The sequence below is a fragment of the Microcaecilia unicolor genome, chromosome 8 (genome assembly GCF_901765095.1).
Source record: "Microcaecilia unicolor chromosome 8, aMicUni1.1, whole genome shotgun sequence".
NCBI lineage: Eukaryota > Metazoa > Chordata > Amphibia > Gymnophiona > Siphonopidae > Microcaecilia > Microcaecilia unicolor.
Genome location: NC_044038.1, coordinates 66648744 through 66669036, shown reverse-complemented (window position 1 = coordinate 66669036; position 20293 = coordinate 66648744). Strand labels below are relative to the sequence as shown.

Genomic DNA, 20293 nt, shown 5'->3' with positions numbered 1-20293 from the left:
TGCAGAACGTAGCCAGAGATTGTACAGCTCATTCAGACCGATGTCCCTTCTTATGCTAACAAATATTTTAAGAAGCGTGCCTATGACCACTTAATTTTCTTATCCTATCTTCTCATCATTCATTAAAAATCCAGCCACAGATCTGTAACTGTTTATTTTTTCTATGGTCAACAAATATTTGTCAACAGGCAGGAGCTCTATTGTTTATATGGAAGAAAACAGCTCCATTGTTGAGTGAAGGAACAGTGTCTTATGTTTACTTTGATAGAACAGGAATAGATTGTTGAATGATGATTAATTAGAATCTATATTTGAAAAGGAAGACATAGAACTAAGTTCGTTTTGGAGATATTGAATAAAGAACATTTTATGGAATATTTTAGAGCCTGGCTGTCTATTGGGGCTTAAAGAGAGGGATCCCAGGGACTAGACGGCCTGGGAAGAAAGGCCTATAAAGAAGTGGGAGCCCACTAAGCGGTAGACAGAAACCTAAGCAGCCTCTCTCTTAAAAGTATGCTTCCTCTCAGTTAGAGCTGTCCAGACCAATGTCTGAGAGACCTGCAGACAGAGGTGGGTGCATCCCCAGGGGGTGCAACATCACACTACTTATAAATTAACTGAGCATCCTCTATACAGGCCTTAAATAATTGACTAGGTTAAGAAATGGTTACGTGGGAGGCAACCAGGTATGGTAGAAAATGGAGTTCACTCTAAGGAAAGGGTCATTACCAGTGGTGTGCTCCAGGGATTGGTCCTTGAACTGGTTCTTTCAACCTTTGGTAAGCCATATTGAGGCAGGACTATCACAAAAAAAGTTTACCTTTTTGTAGACAATATCAAAATCTGCAACAGGGTAGACAACTTGGAAGGTGTGGAAAACATGGAGATCTAATGATGTTTGAGGACTAGTCTAGAATATGGCAGATACGATTTAATGCATGTGGGCTGCAAAAACCCAAGGGAGCAGTATATTATAGGGGACGAAGCTGTGTGCATAAAAGAAAATCAGGATCTAAGGGTCATACTGGATGATCTTAAGGGCTAGATAAAGTGAAGGCAAAAGCCAGAAGGATACTTAGAAGCTGAGGAAGAGGAATGGTCAATAGGAAAGTGGAAATGATAATGCCTTTATATAAGTTGTTGATGAGACCTCATTTAGGAGGGACGTTATCAACATGGGCTACCATTGTCGGATTATTTTACCTCAAGTTGTGCTATCTTAGCACAAAGTCTCATTGCATAAAATGGGACCCTATGCTAAAACAGCATGACTAATGGTAAAATAACCCAACTTAACGGTAGCTAACATTGAACACTTCCCCCCTTAGAGTATGTTTATGATTATTATACTTGCTATACTGCTTTACTTGTTCAGAACAAAGCAGTTTACAATGTAATTACATTATTTCTAAATCACAAAAAGAAGAAATTAGGACTTGCCTGATAATTTTCTTTCCATTGGATCTTCACACTATTTCAGGACGAGTGGTAGTTATGTCCATCGACCAGCAGGTGGAGATAGAAAATACAGAACTGAGCACCACTACATAGCTCTCTGCTAGCAGCTCAGCTCCTCAGTATCAGTCCTCAAGCAAGAAAGAAAGCACACCCAATCAGCAGCAACCAACACATTCAGCCCCAAGAACCATCCAAAGACAAGTTCCCTGGAAAACAGGATACAAAGACCATGCATAGAGCCACCAATCAGGGCATCGAACCGTGGAAGGACTCCTGGAATAATGTGAAGAACTACTGGAAAGAAAATTATCTAGTCCTAATTTCTCCTTCCATTACGTTCATTCCCACTATTCCAGGACGAGTGGGATGTTCAAAAGCTATCCCTACGAGGGTGGGAAGCCGAACCGGCCACAAGCAGAACTGACACCCCAAATGCAGCCGCTGCCTGCGTGGCCCCCGCTATAACATCATGCTACTGAAGGAAAGCAGAGAAGCCTTTGCCCGAGACGTAGTCACACGCCCAGGAGAGAGTGTGCCTTCCAACTCGAGAAGGGCCTCCCAGAATACAGGCTGAGACCACGGCCACCTTCACCCACCGGGCAAAGGAAGCCTTGGATGCCATGAGACCCAACTGCTGTTTACCAAACTGCACAAAAGGTCTATACAAAAGGTGGAAGACATTGGGAACCTAGAAAAAACACAGGAGAGCCCTGTGAAAGTCCAGAAGCCTGCAAGAGGCATATAGACGACAAAATTAAAGAAAAAAACCCAACAAGCACTCGGGCCAGAAGGATGGCACTGCCCGAAATGAGACCCCCGCTTCCAAAACAAAGACGGAGAAAGGGTCTAAGAAGGAGCCTGAAGTTACAAGAAGCAACAGGCCAATGGAAGTGCCCCAATAGCACCGAGTTCTACGTGAGAACTATCAGGATCACCTAGCGATGGGGCACAAATGGAGAGCGCTGCAGCACCCGAAGGACCAGCATAAAATCACATTCGGAAAAGGCACGTGAAGGGCAGCGTAAGCGACCCACACCTCTCTGAAAACAAATCACAACCGGAAGAGCCGCTAAATAAGAGGTCTGCCAATGACCCTGAAAGCAAGCCAGGGCTGCTACTGGAACCCACAAGGAACCCAGCGCTAGCCCTTGATACTCCCTCCCACAAAAATGCCAGGAAATGGCCCAGGGAGGAAGCAAAGTACTGGCAGGCGCCAAGGAAGAAGAGCACTTCCTAGCCTGCAGCAGGGAAGCCAGGACTGAATCCAATAATCCTTCTTCCTCAGCCGAGCCCTCTCAAGGGCCAGGCCGTAAGACCAAAGGGAGAAGAATCCTCCATGACCACCAGGCCCTAACAGAAGAACCTCAAACCTGAGGGAATCGCAGTAGCTCCCCAACTAGGAGCTTCATGAGATCTGCATAGCACTGGAGCCGTGTCCAGGCTGGAGAACAGAAGCACTGTATCCCGAAGGTCTGCCACTCTCCCCCACTCCCGGCCTAACTTCAGCAAAGGGGAAGGCCTACAGGAGTCCTTTGCTCAGACACAAATGCAGCAGGATGTCCAGACCCAGACAGTCCTCTTCCCTGCGACGGCTGAAAAACCGAGGAACCGTGACGTAGGAATATGCCAAGAGAACTAAGCCCCATCGACACATCAGCAGCTGTAATGGCTCGACCGACAGCTCCCAATCGCTGGAAGTCTGAGCGTGTCTGCAAAGAAGAAGGTCAGTCCCCACGAGAGGGACCCCTCAAAACAGCCAAAAGGCACAATAGGTGTCTCTCTGCCCCGGCCATTAACCAGCTGGGCTCCAGAGCCAGCAGACTGCTAGGAGTCCCCCCCTAGCTAGAAGAAGAGGCCAGTGCCATAGCAATGTCCAAAAGGCCCAAACCAAAGCATTCCCATCAAAGGGGCAAAAGCCTCCAGAGCTTAGCGCACCACTCACAGCGCCAGAGGATAGAGGGCCAATGCACCTCTACTGGAAACCAAGAGCCATGCCAGGAGACCCCCAGCAAAGGAACCCCCAGCCCAAGAAACTGTCAACCGTAGACCCCACTTCCCAAGGCAGGAGCGGGAAGGGACTCCCTAGGGTCTATGACTGGTGAAGCCGCAACCACCTCAGGTCTGTCCAACCGCCAGGGGAAAAGAAGCCAGAGGCTGTAACCCTCTGAAATCGGAGACCAGGAGCTGAACAGGGCCCTATAAATTTGCCACATCAGAGGGTAAGGTACCACTTCCAGGGCCGCTGTCACAGAACCAAGGAGCTGCACAAAAATCCCAGGCTGGAAGCTGGAAACGAAGCAGAATCTAAGAATCCAGTGCGCTGTTAAAGCGCCATCCCTCTGTGAGAAACACTCAAGCTCACAGGGACTCAAAAAGAACACCTAGATGCTCTAAGTTGGTGTGCTGGTGCCAGCCACCCCCACTGAAATTGAACATCCAAACCAGAAAAGAAAAAACAACACAGGAGGCGAATCATTGTAGAAGGAGCTTCACAGGCTTGGAAAGAGGAGGCTCGGATTAGCCAGCTGTCCAGTGCAGGAGGAAATGAAACCTACGTCACCGCAGAAAGACCGCTACACGCACGACCTAGGAAAAGGTCCCCGGGCCCTTGAGGAGACCAAATGGTCGGGAACAGAATTGGAAAAGAACTGCAGAAGCAGCCCGCAGAGGGGAAGGTAATTACACCTCCCTGGTCTCAAAAGCAGAGACAACTCTCTCTCTGAACGCACGGGAGCACAGACCTCAGGGTCACCATCCGAAAACGGACACCGGTGGATCCCTAGAGATCCCGATTGGGTTGCACTACTCCCATTGTCCTGGGAACTCCAAAATAGGAGGAGAACCGACCATACTGCGCTCGGCGGGAGGGATGGGAACAATGGTCCGAAGGGCCAGCAGCACCTCAACTGAGCTTCTGCTCTGAGCTGCCAGAAGCCCCCTGACAAGGAGACTGTAAGAAGAGAGGAGTTACCGGGGGGGGGGGGGGGGCGTGGGGGGAGAACTCCAACTGGAAGCCATCACCCAGAATAACCAGCGCCAGAGCTGAGGAAAAGTTAGACCATACATCCCGAAAGGCCTGAAGCAGCCCCCTGTAGGCCCGGAGAGACCATCCGGCCTGGCTACATTGGGATTGCCAGGACACAGCAGCCACTCACTCTCAGTGCCCTGCCGGCTCTCTGTTCCCCGAAAGGAAGATTGCCGGGCCCGAAACTGAGTCCTCTGGCCAAAGGTCTGATGACCAGCCCTACAAATGGAGCTGTCACGAAACAGGGCACCTGCTGAGCTCGCAAGGCAAGCAGAGGAACAAGGAACATCTTCTGGAGGACGCTGGGGCCCACTCACCCAGCTCCTGAACCAAATTTCTGAGGTCATTCCCAAAGAGCAATGTGCCTCAAAAGGGTAATTTGACCACGCAGGCCTTTGAAGTGGCAACGGCCACCCAGGTCCACAGCCAGAACTGACACCTCGCGGAGAGCGTCAATGACATGTCTGTGGTTGAAAAACTAAGAATGACATACACAGTGGCCATTAGACAGGCTAAGCCCGCCTCCATCCAGACAGCCCGGGACTGCCCTGGGAAAAGGACTGCTGATGCCACTGCAACCAGGCCTGTGCGACCAAAGGGCCATAAGTAGAAGCTTGCAGCTCCAAAGCAGTCACCTCAAGGTGTGCTGCAAAGCCCATTTCGGCTTCCTATCAAGCAGATCCCTCAAGGCAAGGCCGCCAACCACTCTGGGAGGGTAGTACTCTAGGTGACTGCAGACACAGAGTCCAACTTAGGTAAGGGAACATCTCCTCCTTCTAGCACCAGGGAAAAAAAGGATGGACCACAGTCCTCCCAACCAGTAGGCCTGTGTCAGACACACTCCACATTGCAGCAAGCAGGACATGAATGTCCAGCTGAATGGGAAAATACCCTGGCCGGCCCCGAGACTCTTCATAAGACTAGCCGCCTGACTACCTTCCGGAAACTCCCCAAGGGAGCACTGCAAGTGCCTCTGAAATCAGGAGGCCGCCCCCTAGCAGCCCAACTGCAGCGAAATCTGAGACTAAGTCTCCATGGGGCAGCAGTCGTGATCCCCTGGGAACAGGCAGGGAGATCCCCATCTCCTCTCTCTCCCCAGAGCTGCCAGACCTGCTGGAGAAGAGCCTCCTAGCACTAGCCCAAGGCCCAGTAGAGCAGACAAAGGGCTGGCCCTGACCCAGGGCCCCCCACCTACACAGCTGCCTGCGCAGGGGCTTCGCTTCTGCAAAAAAAAAACAAACAAACCCAAAATGGCTGCCATTCCTGCCTCCTTCTGAGGTGAAGCGCCAAGGCCCTGCACCGGGGACCAGAGCCGAAAGAAACGCGCCAGTGTGACTGAGCGCACCCTGTATGTGCGAGCCCCGAATCTGCTCCTCCACTTGGGAACTGAACAGCATACCATGCAGCGGCCCAAGGAGGAACACCGCTCACTTCGATGGGAAGCAGGTCGCACATTAAGCGTGGGTTGCCATGGCCAGAGACTGCCACTGTGCGGGAAAACATGTGGCGCACCGCACTGCACACCTGGTTTGTTTGTTTTTTTTTAAAACCGGAGCACAGCACAAACAAGCAAAAAATATGTCTTTTTTTTTTTTTTTACATTCAGGTAGATTAGGCAGTTTTCTGTCTTCGGAGGAAACAGTCTGTTTGTATCTGCCAAAGCCCTCAAGGAGCAGTTGTGAGATTTCAGCCAGGCTCCCCTGGTTCTCACTGATCTAATCATTTATTTATTTATTTAGATTTTGCTCACACCCTTTTCAGTAGTAGCTCAAGGTGAGTTACAGTCAGGTACACTGGATATCATTAAACTGCTCTTCCACTTCCTCCATGGTGTTATTTATTTATTTTTTTGTACCACCGACATGCAGTGCTCCTATCGATGTCCCAAGGCCTGAAGCACAGCAGAAGGACCCACCACCCTGGGTCCACACTACCCGGGGACACAGTCACCCCCCCCCCTTTCACAGCAGGGCACGGCAGCAGCACTGGCCTGCCAGACTCACTGTGTTGCCTGCGACTCTTCATCTTCTGAGTAGACTGGTTGCTGAGCAGGCTCTCACACAGAGGACAAACAGGGAAAAGGTGCAGAATGCCCCAGGAGGAAGGCACGACAGGGACCCAGCACTACCAGGTATGTCTGCACAACTGCTCACTCTGCTCCACTGGGAACCAGTTGACCAACTGGACTAGGAGCAAGGCCTCAGAACCAGAGACAGAGGAAGTCTGTCCATCCACCTGCTGGAGACAGAAGATACTGAGGAGCTGAGCTGCTAGCAGAGAGCTAGGTAGTGGTGCTCAGTTCTGTATTTTCTATCTGCACCTGCTAGTCGATGGACATACAGTAACTACCACTCGTCCTGGAATAGTGGGAATGAACGTAATGGAAAAATAAGTTAAATAAAATAAATAAATAAAAATAAAACAAAGCAAGGACTTCATTATTAATAGGAAAGCCTCTCTCATTCATACCAGAAACATACATACTGCTTATTCATCCTAGTTGTATGCTGAGTGTATCACAGTTTCAACAGGCCATCTCTACTGCTATTAATTATTCTCAAATGCTTGGGTAAGTAACATTTTCAATAAATTTTGAATTTTTTTGAATCCGCTTCATCACGTCTTGATCTTGGAAGGTTATTTCCATAAACACGGTGTAAGCTAAAAAAAAGCTCTCTTTCGAGTCTGGTCTCTTGATGTTCTATGTAGATGTGTTGTGACCATTCTGTGGTCTTGAAGTGATCTTTAACACTCTAGTTGGAGTGTAAGGTGTAGCCAAAGAGTATAAGTAGGAAGATTGCTTCTTATAATAGGTTTAAAGAAAATTCTAGAAGAGACTAGAAGCCAATGGTAGTGTTTGTATAAAGGTGTAATGTGATCATATTTGTGAGAATTACCTAACATTCTAATCACCGTATTTTGTAATGTTTGTAATCGGTTTAAATTTGATTGTGCTATTCCCACACAAATTCTGTAGACCAGTGTTTCCCAAGTAAGGGTCCTGGAGTAGCCATTGCCAGTCAGGTTTTCAGGATATCCACAATGAATATGCATGAAAGACACTGGCATATAATGGAGGTAGTGCATGCAAATCAAAAGGATACAAACTGGATGAAGTTGGTTTAGTGGTTAACAGTCTTCATCATCAAGCATATAGGGGACAAAGATCTAAATATGTATATTTTGGAAGAAAAGCAGGCTAGATGAGATATGATGGCAATATTTAAATACCAAAAAACAAAATAAGCTGAAGGAGTACAGGCTAGTAACAGTCAATGAATCTGTCATAAAAATATAAACAAATAGTACAAAAGCCTAATGGGAGATCAGCCACATGGAGATAATCCAGCAGTTACAGTAAGCCCAACATGTTTCGGCCTTACGGACTGCTTCAGAGGCACTTCAACTGTGTAAACCACATACTGGATGATGGCAAAAGGTCATGGTTGTTAATCAGAAAAAGTCAGCTTTTTAAAACACCTGAACTCCTTATGGGCCTCAACAGAAAAAGACCTCCCACTGTACAGTAGCTGTTTCAGGCTGCTTTTCTTTGTAACTGAAAGGGTGGTGAGAAATAAGGATAATAAAACCAAGGATGGTGAAGGATCTAGGAAAGCAGCTCTCCAAAGAGATCATGTTATACACCAATATTTCAGGTAAGTGCAGTCCTATACATGTGGAAGTGTGTAATGTGTAAGAGGTGTCACTGCATTGCAGTACTGAGAATGTCTATGTTCATGGTTTCTTTTCCTCATTTACAGATGCTGCTCTCTTAAATGGTATCTCATGGTAATGCAGGTATGAACACCTTTTCGTCCTATTCTTGCATTTCTGATTCTTTGAATTGGTTTAAGTTTCCCTGAACTATCAGGACAGTCTAGCATTATTACAGAGAATGCTTTACTATTTGAGAAATCAGTATTCCAGTGTTATGGACAGGACAGTAGCTCATTAAATTATGCAGAATGTTTGGTGCAGGTTGTGTTTAATAGCATTCAATATGTGTTAAAATTGAAACCGCTCTTGATAATGCTTTGACCTGTATTAATCCGTTGCAGGTTTCTGTAGGTGTCTCTGCTGCCATTACTTTCTCTGGGGCCAGTGTCTGAGAGGATATTTAAATGAGGCAGGGTTTCATATGAGTGTGGGCAAGAGATTTTGGCGTCTTGCCCTTTGATCACCTTTTCTCATATTTGAAATGGATTAATAAGGCTTAGGCATATTTTAATGAGACCGATAATGCAGCTGGGGCCCAGATATCTCATTATATACTCATTAATGGCTTATTCACTGCTATTTGGGCTTTCAAGGAACTGCTTTCTCAACTCAGGATAGTGTTTTCAATATTCAGCCAACCTTCCTCAAAAGCTATTTGCCACAGGCTCCTTTCTGGAATCCAATACCACTTTATTTGTTTTCTTCACAGCTTTCCCAATTATATAGAACTCTTGTACATTTCTTTTCCTAGCTGAAAAATCCTAAATTATTTGAGTCTCTGCTCAAACGCAGTTTTCCCCATACCCCTAATCATCTTTGTTGTCATTCTCTTTACCTTCTCTAGATGTACTGTCCTCCAAATTCTAGAAACGGTGCCCATCGTTAATAGAACAGGGCCAGTTATGCGCATAACATATTAAGGGGCCCTTTTACAAAGCAGCGGTAAGCCCAACACGGGCTTACTGCATGTTAATCTGGGGCTACAGCCGGCCCAATGTGGGAACCGGTGGTAGTTCCAGCTCCAGCGCATGCCTTTCCCATGGCGGGGAAAATCGGGCTGTATCTTTTAGCATGGCTTAACCCGTGGGGTTACTGTGGGCCACACAGTAACAGCAATCTTACAGCATGGCTATTTTCAGCCTTTTTTACCCACTGAGGTAAAAAGGGCCTCTCAGTAATTGGCACTAAATTGGTGATATATACCAATAATTGGCATTAACAAGCACTACTTGGCACTAATTTGACATTGTGCATGTAAAAGACTTTACACCTCTATAAACAGTGCGCCTAACATCTCTTGTGCAAATGCAAATGAGGCGTTAATGTGGGAGGGGCATGGGCATTTTCAGAGGCGTTTCGACTATTCTTGCACGCACATTATAGAAAAGCTGTACTTATGCGCCATCATTTATGATGGCCATAGACATGGCATAAGCCAGCCATTCCAAACCTAGGCCCAACAGGTTTTCAGGATATCCACAATGAATATGCATGAGCTAGATTTGCATGCACTGCTTCGATTGCATGCAGATCTAACTCATGAATATTCATTGTGAATATCCTGAAATCCCAATGGGACTAGACGTGCCCTGAGGACTGGGTTGGGAATGACTGGCATAAGTGATTGTGCCTAATGTTTGGCTTGTAACTGCGGACTTACAATAGTATTTTATAACAGATTTGGCATGTAATTCTGCCATTATAGAATACTCTGGGCAGTCACTTAACCTCCATTGCCCTAGGTACAAAATAAGTACCTATATATATGTGTGTAAACCACTTTGATTATAACCACAGAAAGGCGGTATATCAAATCCCTCCCTTTACTAACCTAACATTGTTTTTTTTTACATCTAATATTTAGCAACCTATACTGAATTTACCCCTATATCTTTTTTGGGAAGAATTGATCAGAACCGCACACACACACTCCAGGTTCAGGTACACCACAGGTTGCTATCATGACTTAGTGATGGGTTTTTTTTTTTTTTTTGTAAACCCTAATATTCTATGAACCTTTAGTATTGCTGCCACACAGCATTTTTAGAGAAGTATCCATACTCAAAACCCAGAGAAACCAGGTGCCCATTCTACACAAAAGATTTAAGGAAGCCCGGGCCCATTTCATATCCAAACCCCAGTGAACCTAGACACCTACTAATGAATGCTCACAATGTACAAGAACAGGGCACTCAATATTTATTCTATATCAAAGAGTGAAAGAAGCTAAGTACCTGTTTCATACCTGAGATTAAAGAAAACCAGGCACCCATTTACCAACACTCAAGGAAAACAGGCACCAAATTAATATGTGAATAAGGAAATGGGGCACAGTAAGGACAGGTGCTGGATTCTCAGTAGTGAGGGGGCCGGTAGACCAGGAGCTAGTGGGTTACTGGCGAGGGGCAGAGATTTGGAAATGGTGTTACAGCAGGCAAAGAGCAGGTGGGACCGTAGAAGCTCTTCAGTTTAATAGACCATGTAGCTGCTGAGAGGAGTAGAGCAGGACAAAGATATGAAGGAAGAGATGAGCAGGCCAAAGAGGGAGAGCAAAAGATTAGCCTTCCTCGGAGTGGAGGAGTAGCCTAGCAGTTAGTGCAGTGGACTTTGATCCTGGGGAAGTGAGTTCAATTCCCACTGCAGCTCCTTGTGACTCTGGGCAAGTCACTTAACCCTCCATTGCCCCTGGTACAAAATAAGTACCTGAATATATGTAAACCACTTTGAATGTAGTTGCAAAAAAGGCGGTATATCAAGTCCCATTTCCCTTTCCAGAAAATCTCATCACTGTGGTTTGTGGCCTGAAACTACGTCATATTATTTGAAATGATATTAAAACAGAACAATGGCACAATTTCTCTGCAAGGAAATTTCCAGACTGAACCTTTTTTTTTTAATTATTGAAATGGGCTATCATAGCAAATCACATGACTTTTACTTGGTCTAAATTAGATTTGAAAGAATGACTATCAGTTTTCAAATCAAGTTCCCATAAACTAATGAATGCATACAGGTGCTACTTACAAAATCCAGAAATTCTGCCATCTGGTTTACAGACAAGAAGAGGGTGAGGGCTGTAATATTCTTCCGTTTAATCAGATTATCAGAACACAGAAATTTCCCAGGACTGGCAATAAAAAAAAAAAGCAGTGAAACTGCCCAGCTGTGAGGCTCTTTGAAGCCACAGGCCCCCTAGCATGCTCTCACCTCTCCTATCTGCCCAAGGCCCCTTTGGGTTCTCTTTTCATCTCCCCTGTCCCACACACAGAATTAGGCTTCCTATAAGGACTGGGCACAAACTCAGTGTCCTGTTCAGCCGTAAAAGAATGAATTTAAAGCTCACAGCTCACCTCTGTAACACACTGTTAGCCACATGAGTTCCAATAGCTGGCCACCAAGCTCACAGATATCCAAGCCCAACATGGCAAGCTGCCTCCGGAGCTGGTCCAGGACCTAAATCACAAAGGCAGAAGCTTCGGCTGCCAGCTGACTGCTAATGAAATGGTCCTTTTTGTTGCAGTGCCATGTGAGGGAAGCACTCCTTAAAGACAGCTCTCTGCATCCCTCCCTGGAAGGGCTGCTCCTGCTCCAGCAGATGTAATCATGGGCGAGCTGCTGGAAGCAGCAGACGCGATCGATTTGCTGGCTCGGCTCCCCCTCCCCTCCCTGGGCAGTGCAGCTCCAACCCCATCACTCATTATGTGCCAGACTGCAATGAGCTCATCGCTGTGCCTGCAGCACACAGTGGAATACAAACACCATAGCTCTCCCACAAGCATGGGGTGTGTGTGGTGAAAGAGATACAGAGGAAATAGATGAGGAAAGGGTGTCTGTGTGTGTGCTGAAAGAAAGATACAGGTGAAATAGATGAGGAAAGTAAGTGTTTGTGTAGTGAAAGAAAGATACACGGGGAATGGGGGTGTATGATGAAAGAGATACAGAGGAAACAGATGGGGAAAGGGTGTGTGTGTGTGTAGTGAAAGAAAGATACAGGTGAAATAGATGGGGAAAGGGTGTGTGTGTAAGACACTGGGGAAATACATGGGGGAAGTGTGTGTGTGTAGTGAAAAAAAAGATACACGGGAAAAGGGTGTGTGTGATGAAAGAGATACAGGGGAAACAAATGGGGAAAGGGTGCAAGTGGTGAAAAGAGATAAAGGGGCAATAGAAGGGGAAAGGGTGTATGTGTGAGAACAACAATATTCAATAACAGAAAATCCTACTGTGCTGAATAAGCTTCTTCAACAAAAATAGGAATATAATAAGATCTGGACCTCAAAGGCTGGAAATTAAATCTTTATCCAAAAAAGAACAGAGTATGGTAAAATGTGTGTGTTTGTTTATGTGTGGTGAAAGATACAGGGGAAATAGAAGGGGAAAGGGTGTGTGTGTGCGTGTGTGTAGAATTACAGGGGAGATAGATGAGGAAAGGTGTACGCATACAAAAGAAAAATAGATTATAAGGGAGGAGTGTATATATGTATGCTGGGGGTGATGGAAGAGAGCTACAAGGAAGCCTGCTCACGTGAGATATGAGGGAGCTCTGAATGCAATAATATGGAGAGATTTTATGTAACATATAGGAAGGAGATCGTGTGTGACAAGAGGAAAAGAGTACAACCCTGTGTTTGCGAAAGGGATATACAAGGAAGAATGTGATACATTGCAAAAAGCACCAGTCTGCTTCTCAGTGTTTACTACCAGAGGTCAGCTGATGAGGAAAACTAAGCCATCTCAGGAGAAACAGAGAATCGGAAAGCAAAACTGCTTCTTCACCTGCACAGATGCTTCACCCTCCCACTTTAGAGCTGCTCTAGATGAAAAACCTAAACCTCACATTGAAGTAAATGCAGAGAACGATCAGCCTGACTTTTTTTCTCCCTTGATGAATCAGGCTCAATAATTTGGTTTTAATATGTTCTATGTAGACTGCTGGCTCTAGGGACCAGCTGAAAACAAAGCTCCTGTGTTCCTCTACCTTTCCTGATTATCAGATTCATAATAAGGGGGTAATTTTAGACTACCCACGGGGCCTGAAAGCTAATTTTCAAAGGGAAACCCCCAGTGCATACTGACCCTCTTGCTAGTACCACTCCATTTCCATACTATGAACAGCCCACACATTTACCTGCATCAAGCATGTGGGGGAGGGGGGCAAAGACGCAGTTTCAGATAAGTTCTTTAAATAGATAAGCACCTATTTATCTGTATGAATAAAAATTACTCTCTGAATATTCTAATAGGGTGTATTTGTGCCCCAACCCCCACCTCCATCTGCCCCTAAGCTGTGTCATCTCATGCAGTGTGTTATGCTCTCACACTAAAAAACAAAACCTATAGCTGCATTTTGATTAAAATTGTAATTGTAATTAATTGCACGATTAAAAATGTTATTTATTTTTCCCCCACTGCAGCTCCTTGTGACTCTGGGCAAGTCACTTAAGCCTCCACTGCTCAGAGTCACAAGCAGCTGCAGTGGGGGAACCCCCCCCCCCCCCATCAAACAAAAAACATACCTTTAAATAGCACGATTAATTGCGACTAGAAATTTTAATTAAAATGCAGCCTTAAATAAATTAAAGAATAAAAAGCAATAAAAAGATAAGAAATACAAAATACACATTGACAAATTAAAGAATCTAAAACAGCATGCAGAATAGCTATAAATAGTCTTAGGTTTCACAGCTTACTTCAGAAATGAAGCCCTAAAAAAATATATATAAAAACCCCAACAACCCTAAAACAATAAACAATCTTTCTCTAAGCCCTGAAATATTATTGCCAATAACATATGGGCAGACTGGATAGGCCATATGGTCTTTATCCAACTACATTTTTCTCCGTTTCTATAACTCTATATTCATATCACTCATTTCCCACATTTCATGTGGCTCAGGTATATCTTATTAGCTTTTAAGTGGTGAAGCATTTTGCTTGCCTCTTCTTGGGTGACAAATGCTTCTCTGAATCTGATGTCCAATGCTAGTTCCCTCAATGCTTTATTTTTCTGTTGCAACTACCCAAGGCAAAGAGGTCACTTGGGATTTCTGCTTTACCTTTCTCCTTCCCCAGAAAGAGTGATTTATCAAGGTGTCTCTTTAAATAAAATATTACTATCAAGGTGGCAGTGCTGCTTATCACATTATAAAGAACTAGTGAAAAAGGCCCGTTTCTGAAAGAAATGAAACGGGCGCTAGCAAAGGTTTTCCTAGGAGTGTGTATGTTTGAGTGTGTGTGAGAGTGACTGTGTGAGAGAGAGTGAATGTGCGAGTGTGTGTGTGTGACAGAGAGAGTGAAACTGGGTGCGAGTGTGTCTGTGTGAGAGAGTGTATGTGAGATTGAGAGTGTGTGCCAGGGGTGCCCCCCTCCCTCTGAGTTCCAGGGTCGTCGTCCCCTCCCTCCCTCCGTTCCAGGGTCATCCCCTCCCTCCCTCCGAGTTTCAGGGTCCCTCCCTCCGAGTTTCAGGGTCGTCCCTCCCTTCCTCCCAGTTCCAGGCCCCCTCCCTACGAAGTTTAAAAGTCATCTTGACTTACCTCGTTGGGGTTATGGCTGCAGCCAGCAGCAGTAAAAGGCGTGCAGGCTCGGCCCTTCTCTCTCTCTCAGCTGTGGTCCCGCCCTCATTTCCTGTTTCCGCAAGGGCGGGACCACAGCTGAGAGAGAGAAAAGGGCCTAGGCTGCACACGTTTTACCACTGCTGCCGGCCACTGTAACCCTGATTTGGTAAGTGAAGATGACTTTTAAACATCGGAGGGAGGGGCCTGGAACTGGGAGGGAGGGAGGGAGGAAGTAAGGAAGGGAGGGATGACGACACCCTCATGTTTGTGACGTTGCATTGCTTTGCCTGGCAACTATGCTGCGTCCCCTTCCCTCTCAGTGTTCAGCCCTCAACGTCATAATGTTATGACGCGAGGGCGGGACAGTGAGACAGATGGTTACAGCAGCACAAACCCCACGAACCCTTCAGTGCCACGGGAGTCAGCTTCAGAACGTTGGAGTTGGAAATGATTATATAGGATATGGTCAGCTTAAGGCTCATGGGGTCAATTTTTGAAAACTGTTTTTGGAGGTTATTTTTATGTTTTAAACAATTAAAATAAAATAGAAAGGAAACAAGCAATGCAACAAAGTCTTCTCATTTTTACAAACGTATACCAAACCCCGCCCCTCAAAAATGAGAGAAAAAGAGGAGAAACAAAAAAACCTCCAACTATCAACTCATATACAAAACACCCTCTTCTCCTATTCAATACCCCTATCCCTTCCCTTCCCCATTGAGAAACACCCCCCCCCTTTAATCCTCCTTCCCCCAAATATATATATATATATATATATATATACACGTACATACTGAAGTATAGGGGACAAAATACCCAGATTAAGCATTGAATAAATGCACCTATTTCAGGAAATTAAGAACCAAGCTTTGAGCTTGTGGGGCCAGTGATTGCAAGTAAGGCTCCCAAATATGCAAAACATGTTTCTTACGTCGAGCAGTAAGGGAAGCCCCTCTAGACTCCCAGACCAACAACTGTTGTAATTGATTCCTCCACGCCCAATAGGATGGGGAAATTGACTATACTCAAAAAGAAAGGACACATTTTTCCCTATATGCCTTCTGTACAAAACATAATAGCTCCTCTTCTCTGAGCCTTCCAAGAACCCAAAACATCTAGGAAATAATCATAGGGTCCAGAGGAATACTCTGACGAAACACAATTTCTAGAAACCCTTGAACTCTTTTCCAAAAAACCTGAATGGTGGGACAGACCCGAAAAAACATGAAAATATTTATTATTCTCAGCAGTTCGTTTGAGACAAATTGGAGATTCTAAAGCTTCTGCCTGAAATAACCGGAATTGAGTAAAATACACTCTATGGATCTCTTTATACTGACATTCCCTAAGGTCTGCATAATGAGCTAACTTAGGTATAACCGCCGAACTTTTAGCAACATCACACTCTCTCAGGGATATATACCCAAGTCTACTTCCTATCTTGCCTTCAACCTTGAATATTCCTTAGGGCCAATCAAGAGCCACAAGGCCTTACTAGCTCCAGGTATTGTGATCCTATCACTAGAAATCGACTAAAAAAGATCCACAGTTTAGTTCCCAGGTGACCACCCAAACTGGTACCATCAAGTGACTTAATGTAATGTTTTACTTGACAGTAAGCAAATTGGCAACCCCCCCCCCCCCCCATTGGATAAGCATACGTTCCTGCAAATCATTGTAAGGTAGTAAAGTACCAGTCTCTGCCAATAAATGTTCCAGAAGCATCAAACTCCTTTCTGCCCATCCCTCAAAGGCCTTATTTTCTAAATCTGGTAGAAAAGTCCTGTTGCCTTTAATGGGTAAAAGAGTTAACTAGAGGATTACCATCCAACAATCTAACATTTTCCAGATTTCCCTCAAACGTTGGAGTAATATACTATGTTTAAGATGTCGTGGCAAATGCATCTGGGGAGCACGTAGTAAAAAATTCAAATGCCAAGGGATCGAAAAATCCTGTTCGCATAGTCCTGACTCCCCATCTGCCAATCATTAAAGTGGTAAAAGAGACAAGCTTGATTATAAAGTTTGATATCAGGAAGCCCCAAATCTCCTTGATTCCAATTACCATACAACAAAGATGCCTGCATCCTTTGGAGATTATTTTTAAAGGTTTTATGTGCATATATGCAAGCATATGCACATAAAGGGGGTCATTTCTATAACTGGATGCCTTATTTAAACATCTAGATGCTGTGCACTAAGGGCTAGATTCTATACATGGCGCCAAAAAAAAGCGCTTTTCTACACACTGCGCTTAAAGTTAGGTGCAGTTTATAGAATAGTGCTTACGCCTAGGAATCGTGCCTAACTTTAGGTGCAGTGATTTGCACCAACTGAAACGTGGTGCAAATGTACATGCTACATTAGGCACGTATCCCCATTTTTCTATACAAACACACGTTAATTTTAGGAACATACCCGTTCTGCCCAAGACCCTCCCAATTCTATGCCCCCTTTCTAAAATCGTATGTAGAATTTAGGTGTGGGATTTACACATGTAAAGTTCAATTAAGTTTAATTACTGCCAATAATTGGTGCTAATTAGCTTATTTAATTAAATTATGCACTCCAATTGGGAATGCACTCAGATTTGCACACATAATTTTTGGCGACTTTTACAGAATTGGGGGGGGGGGGGGTAAATGCTAATTCTATAATGGCATCTGGGCACCAAAATTCCATTACAGAAGGAGGGTCGCAGGACATGGGTGTCTGGAGGGGGGGCAGGGGAGAGGAGGGTCATTGTTTGATGCGCCGGTCCCTGCCACTTGCTCCGCGTATTTCCCTATTCCTCCCCCTGCCTGGGAATCAGCTGTGAGTGACATCAGCATGGCTACGGAGCTTAGCTCAGCAACTCTTTTTAAATTCTTTATTTATTTATACCTTTAAATACAATATTCAAAGATAACCTTGTACAGAAATACAGGTAAAAATGAAAACTTATATTCCAAACTTTCACTTATAATGAATTTATTTCACTTGTTTCAATTCTACAAACGATTTAAGTTGTTCCGGTGAAAAGAAAGTATATTTAGTTTGACCTAATTTCACTACACACTTGCATGGGTATGCAAGAAAAAAGGAAGCACCTATATCTATTGTCCTTTGGTTTAAAGCAAGAAACAACTTCCTTTTTTCTTGTGTAGACTTGGTGACGTCAGGGTAGATCCAAACTTTAGAATCTTAGAATTGAGCTTTCAAATTTCTGAAATAAAGTCTTAAAATTGCATTGTAGTCTTGCTCAAACACCATAGATACAATCATTGTAGCTCTATTCGTTGTAATATCAGAGGATTGTTCCAAAATGTCAGAGATATTTTTTAAATCAAAATTGTCTCTCTCAGGACCTTGTACTCCTTCTCTTTTAGGAATATAATATATTTTATTTAGCGGGGGTGTAGCCTCAGGAGGGAAATTCAAGATAAAAATTCAGGTACTTCTTAAAGGTATCAATCAGAGTTACCCCCACTATTACTGGAAAATTCAAAAATTGGAGATTTAGGCGCCTATTGTAATTTTCAATTTGTTCAAGTTTACGTCTCATATCTATAGAATCCTTCGTAGTCACATTCTTAAAGGCATTCAAATTATCAACCTCTTTTTGTATAGATTGTTAAAAATGATATAACAAAACAAGTACAGAGTCTACAGTTTGCTTTATTTTTTTTTTTGTTACATTTGTACCCTGCGCTTTCCCACTCATGGCAGACTCAATGTGGCAGGCAATGGAGGGTTAAGTGACTTGCCCAGAGTCACAAGGAGCTGCCTGTGCCAGGAATTGAACTCAGTTCCTCAGGACCAAAGTCCACCACCCTAACCACTAGGCCACTCCTCCACTCTTAGGGCCTCAAACTTAGTATTTAGAATAAGCACATCACCTGATGTCTTCTGAAGTGTAGTAGTAATCTGGTCCAACATCACCTTCAAAGTTTGCAGTGTCACCTCCTCAGTCTGTACCGTGGAAGACAAACTTCCAGCGAGTCTCCGAGTCGTTGCCTGCATACCTGGGTCCTCACTGGAAACCCCTTTCGACACACCATCTGAGTCGACGGGGTTTCCCACCAGGGACGCTCTTGACATCGGGCTGGAGGAGTCAGTGAGATCGATGGTGGAAACAGGGAGACTTCCTCTCCCGGTAGGGCTTTCGCTTCTCCGGACCTCCCCACTATGGGATCCTTTCCCCGAAGCCTGGGAACACCGGAGAAAAAACGCTCCAGCGATGTTTGAGCCAGTGAGGGAGTTGAGGTAGGTGGAGGCACTATCCTCAAAACTCCCTTACGTTTCACCGAGGAAAAAAAAAAGAATTACAGCACAAATCTCACAGAGCGTGCTCACCAACCATCCGGTGCAGCAGCCATCTTGAATTTCCCCCTCCTTCTGCCGAAATTCCAAGTGAGCTCAGCAACTCTGAAGGCGCCACGGACACAGGCAGACACATTAGAACGTTGGTGGTGGGAATTATTATATAGGATGTATAAGTCAAACAGTGAAGTAACATGGTCAACAGTTTATTCCACTAAATATTTTGACTTGACTTTTTACCTCAACTGTTCTGTAGTGGGTAGAGAAATATATTGCATTGCTAAGGATTCTTAGTCTTTTTAAAGACTGTATCCATGTTTACCATCTTTGTGAAGCTTTTGTTGTTACACTTGGGATTCTTATCTATATAAAGACACCTGAGGCAGGCTTCCTGGCCGAAACACAGTGCCATGTCAAGTCAATATATTTAATGGAATAAACTGTTTGCAACTACTACCATCCTCTTGGTGTGTTTGGAAGTGTCCTGTTGACCACGTCGTTACTTCATTGCTTGACTTGTGTAAGTTATGTATGTACAATGTTGGTCCCACCCATGCTCCTCCCCTGTGAATGTCCCCGCTTGTACTTACACAGTAAGTTGTGCTTGCCATTTACAGAATAATGAGGAGCACTCATTTATGTGTGTAAATATACAATTACCAGTACAAGTGATGATATTCTATAAATTTATATTTCAAGAAGGGGCAGTTCTTAAAGGACGCTAAAAATTAGGCATCCAAAATCTGAGTGCTAATATAGTATTGTACAATGGCATATGGGCACTCAGATTCAGTTACAGAATAGAGCCTAAGTTGGCCCCAACATTTAGGCATCCACACATACACCATGCAAAAAGCAGGTGTAAGTATGGGCACCTAAATTTGGCGCCTAGACAAACAACTTACAGTAGTTTATTAAGTTTGGTGCCTTAGTGTCTGACCTGCCCATGCCCCACCCATGTGGACATTCCCTTTGCAATTATTTATTTGTTACATTTATATCTCATATTTTCCCACCTATTTGTAGGCTTAATGTGGCTTACATGGTACCTGAGAGGCATTTGCCAACTCCGGTGTGAACAAATACAAAGTGATGTTATGGTAAGATAAAGTTCATGAGGTATAGCCACTTTAGGGAATTGTATAGCAGAAGAGTTGTGTTATGTCTATTACATACTTTGGTTTGTTGTGTTGCAGAGATCAGGCATTTAGGTTGGATCGGTGGGGTATGCCTTTTG

General features: G+C 44.5%; 1 protein-coding gene across 4 annotated transcripts in view; it reads right to left on the bottom strand.

Moving 5' to 3' along the window:
* ARHGDIG (Rho GDP dissociation inhibitor gamma) overlaps positions 1 to 20293 on the bottom strand; it is a 129107-nt gene that overhangs the window by 52601 nt on the left and 56213 nt on the right. The window contains exon 1 of one of the 4 annotated variants that reach the window (XM_030211767.1): positions 11551 to 11744. The exons of the other annotated variants lie outside the window; for them this stretch is intronic. Coding sequence (XP_030067627.1) covers positions 11551 to 11623 — 73 coding nt within the window. The 5' untranslated portion in view covers positions 11624 to 11744. Of the gene's footprint in view, positions 1 to 11550; positions 11745 to 20293 lie in introns of those variants that run through there. 4 annotated transcript variants of the gene reach the window in all.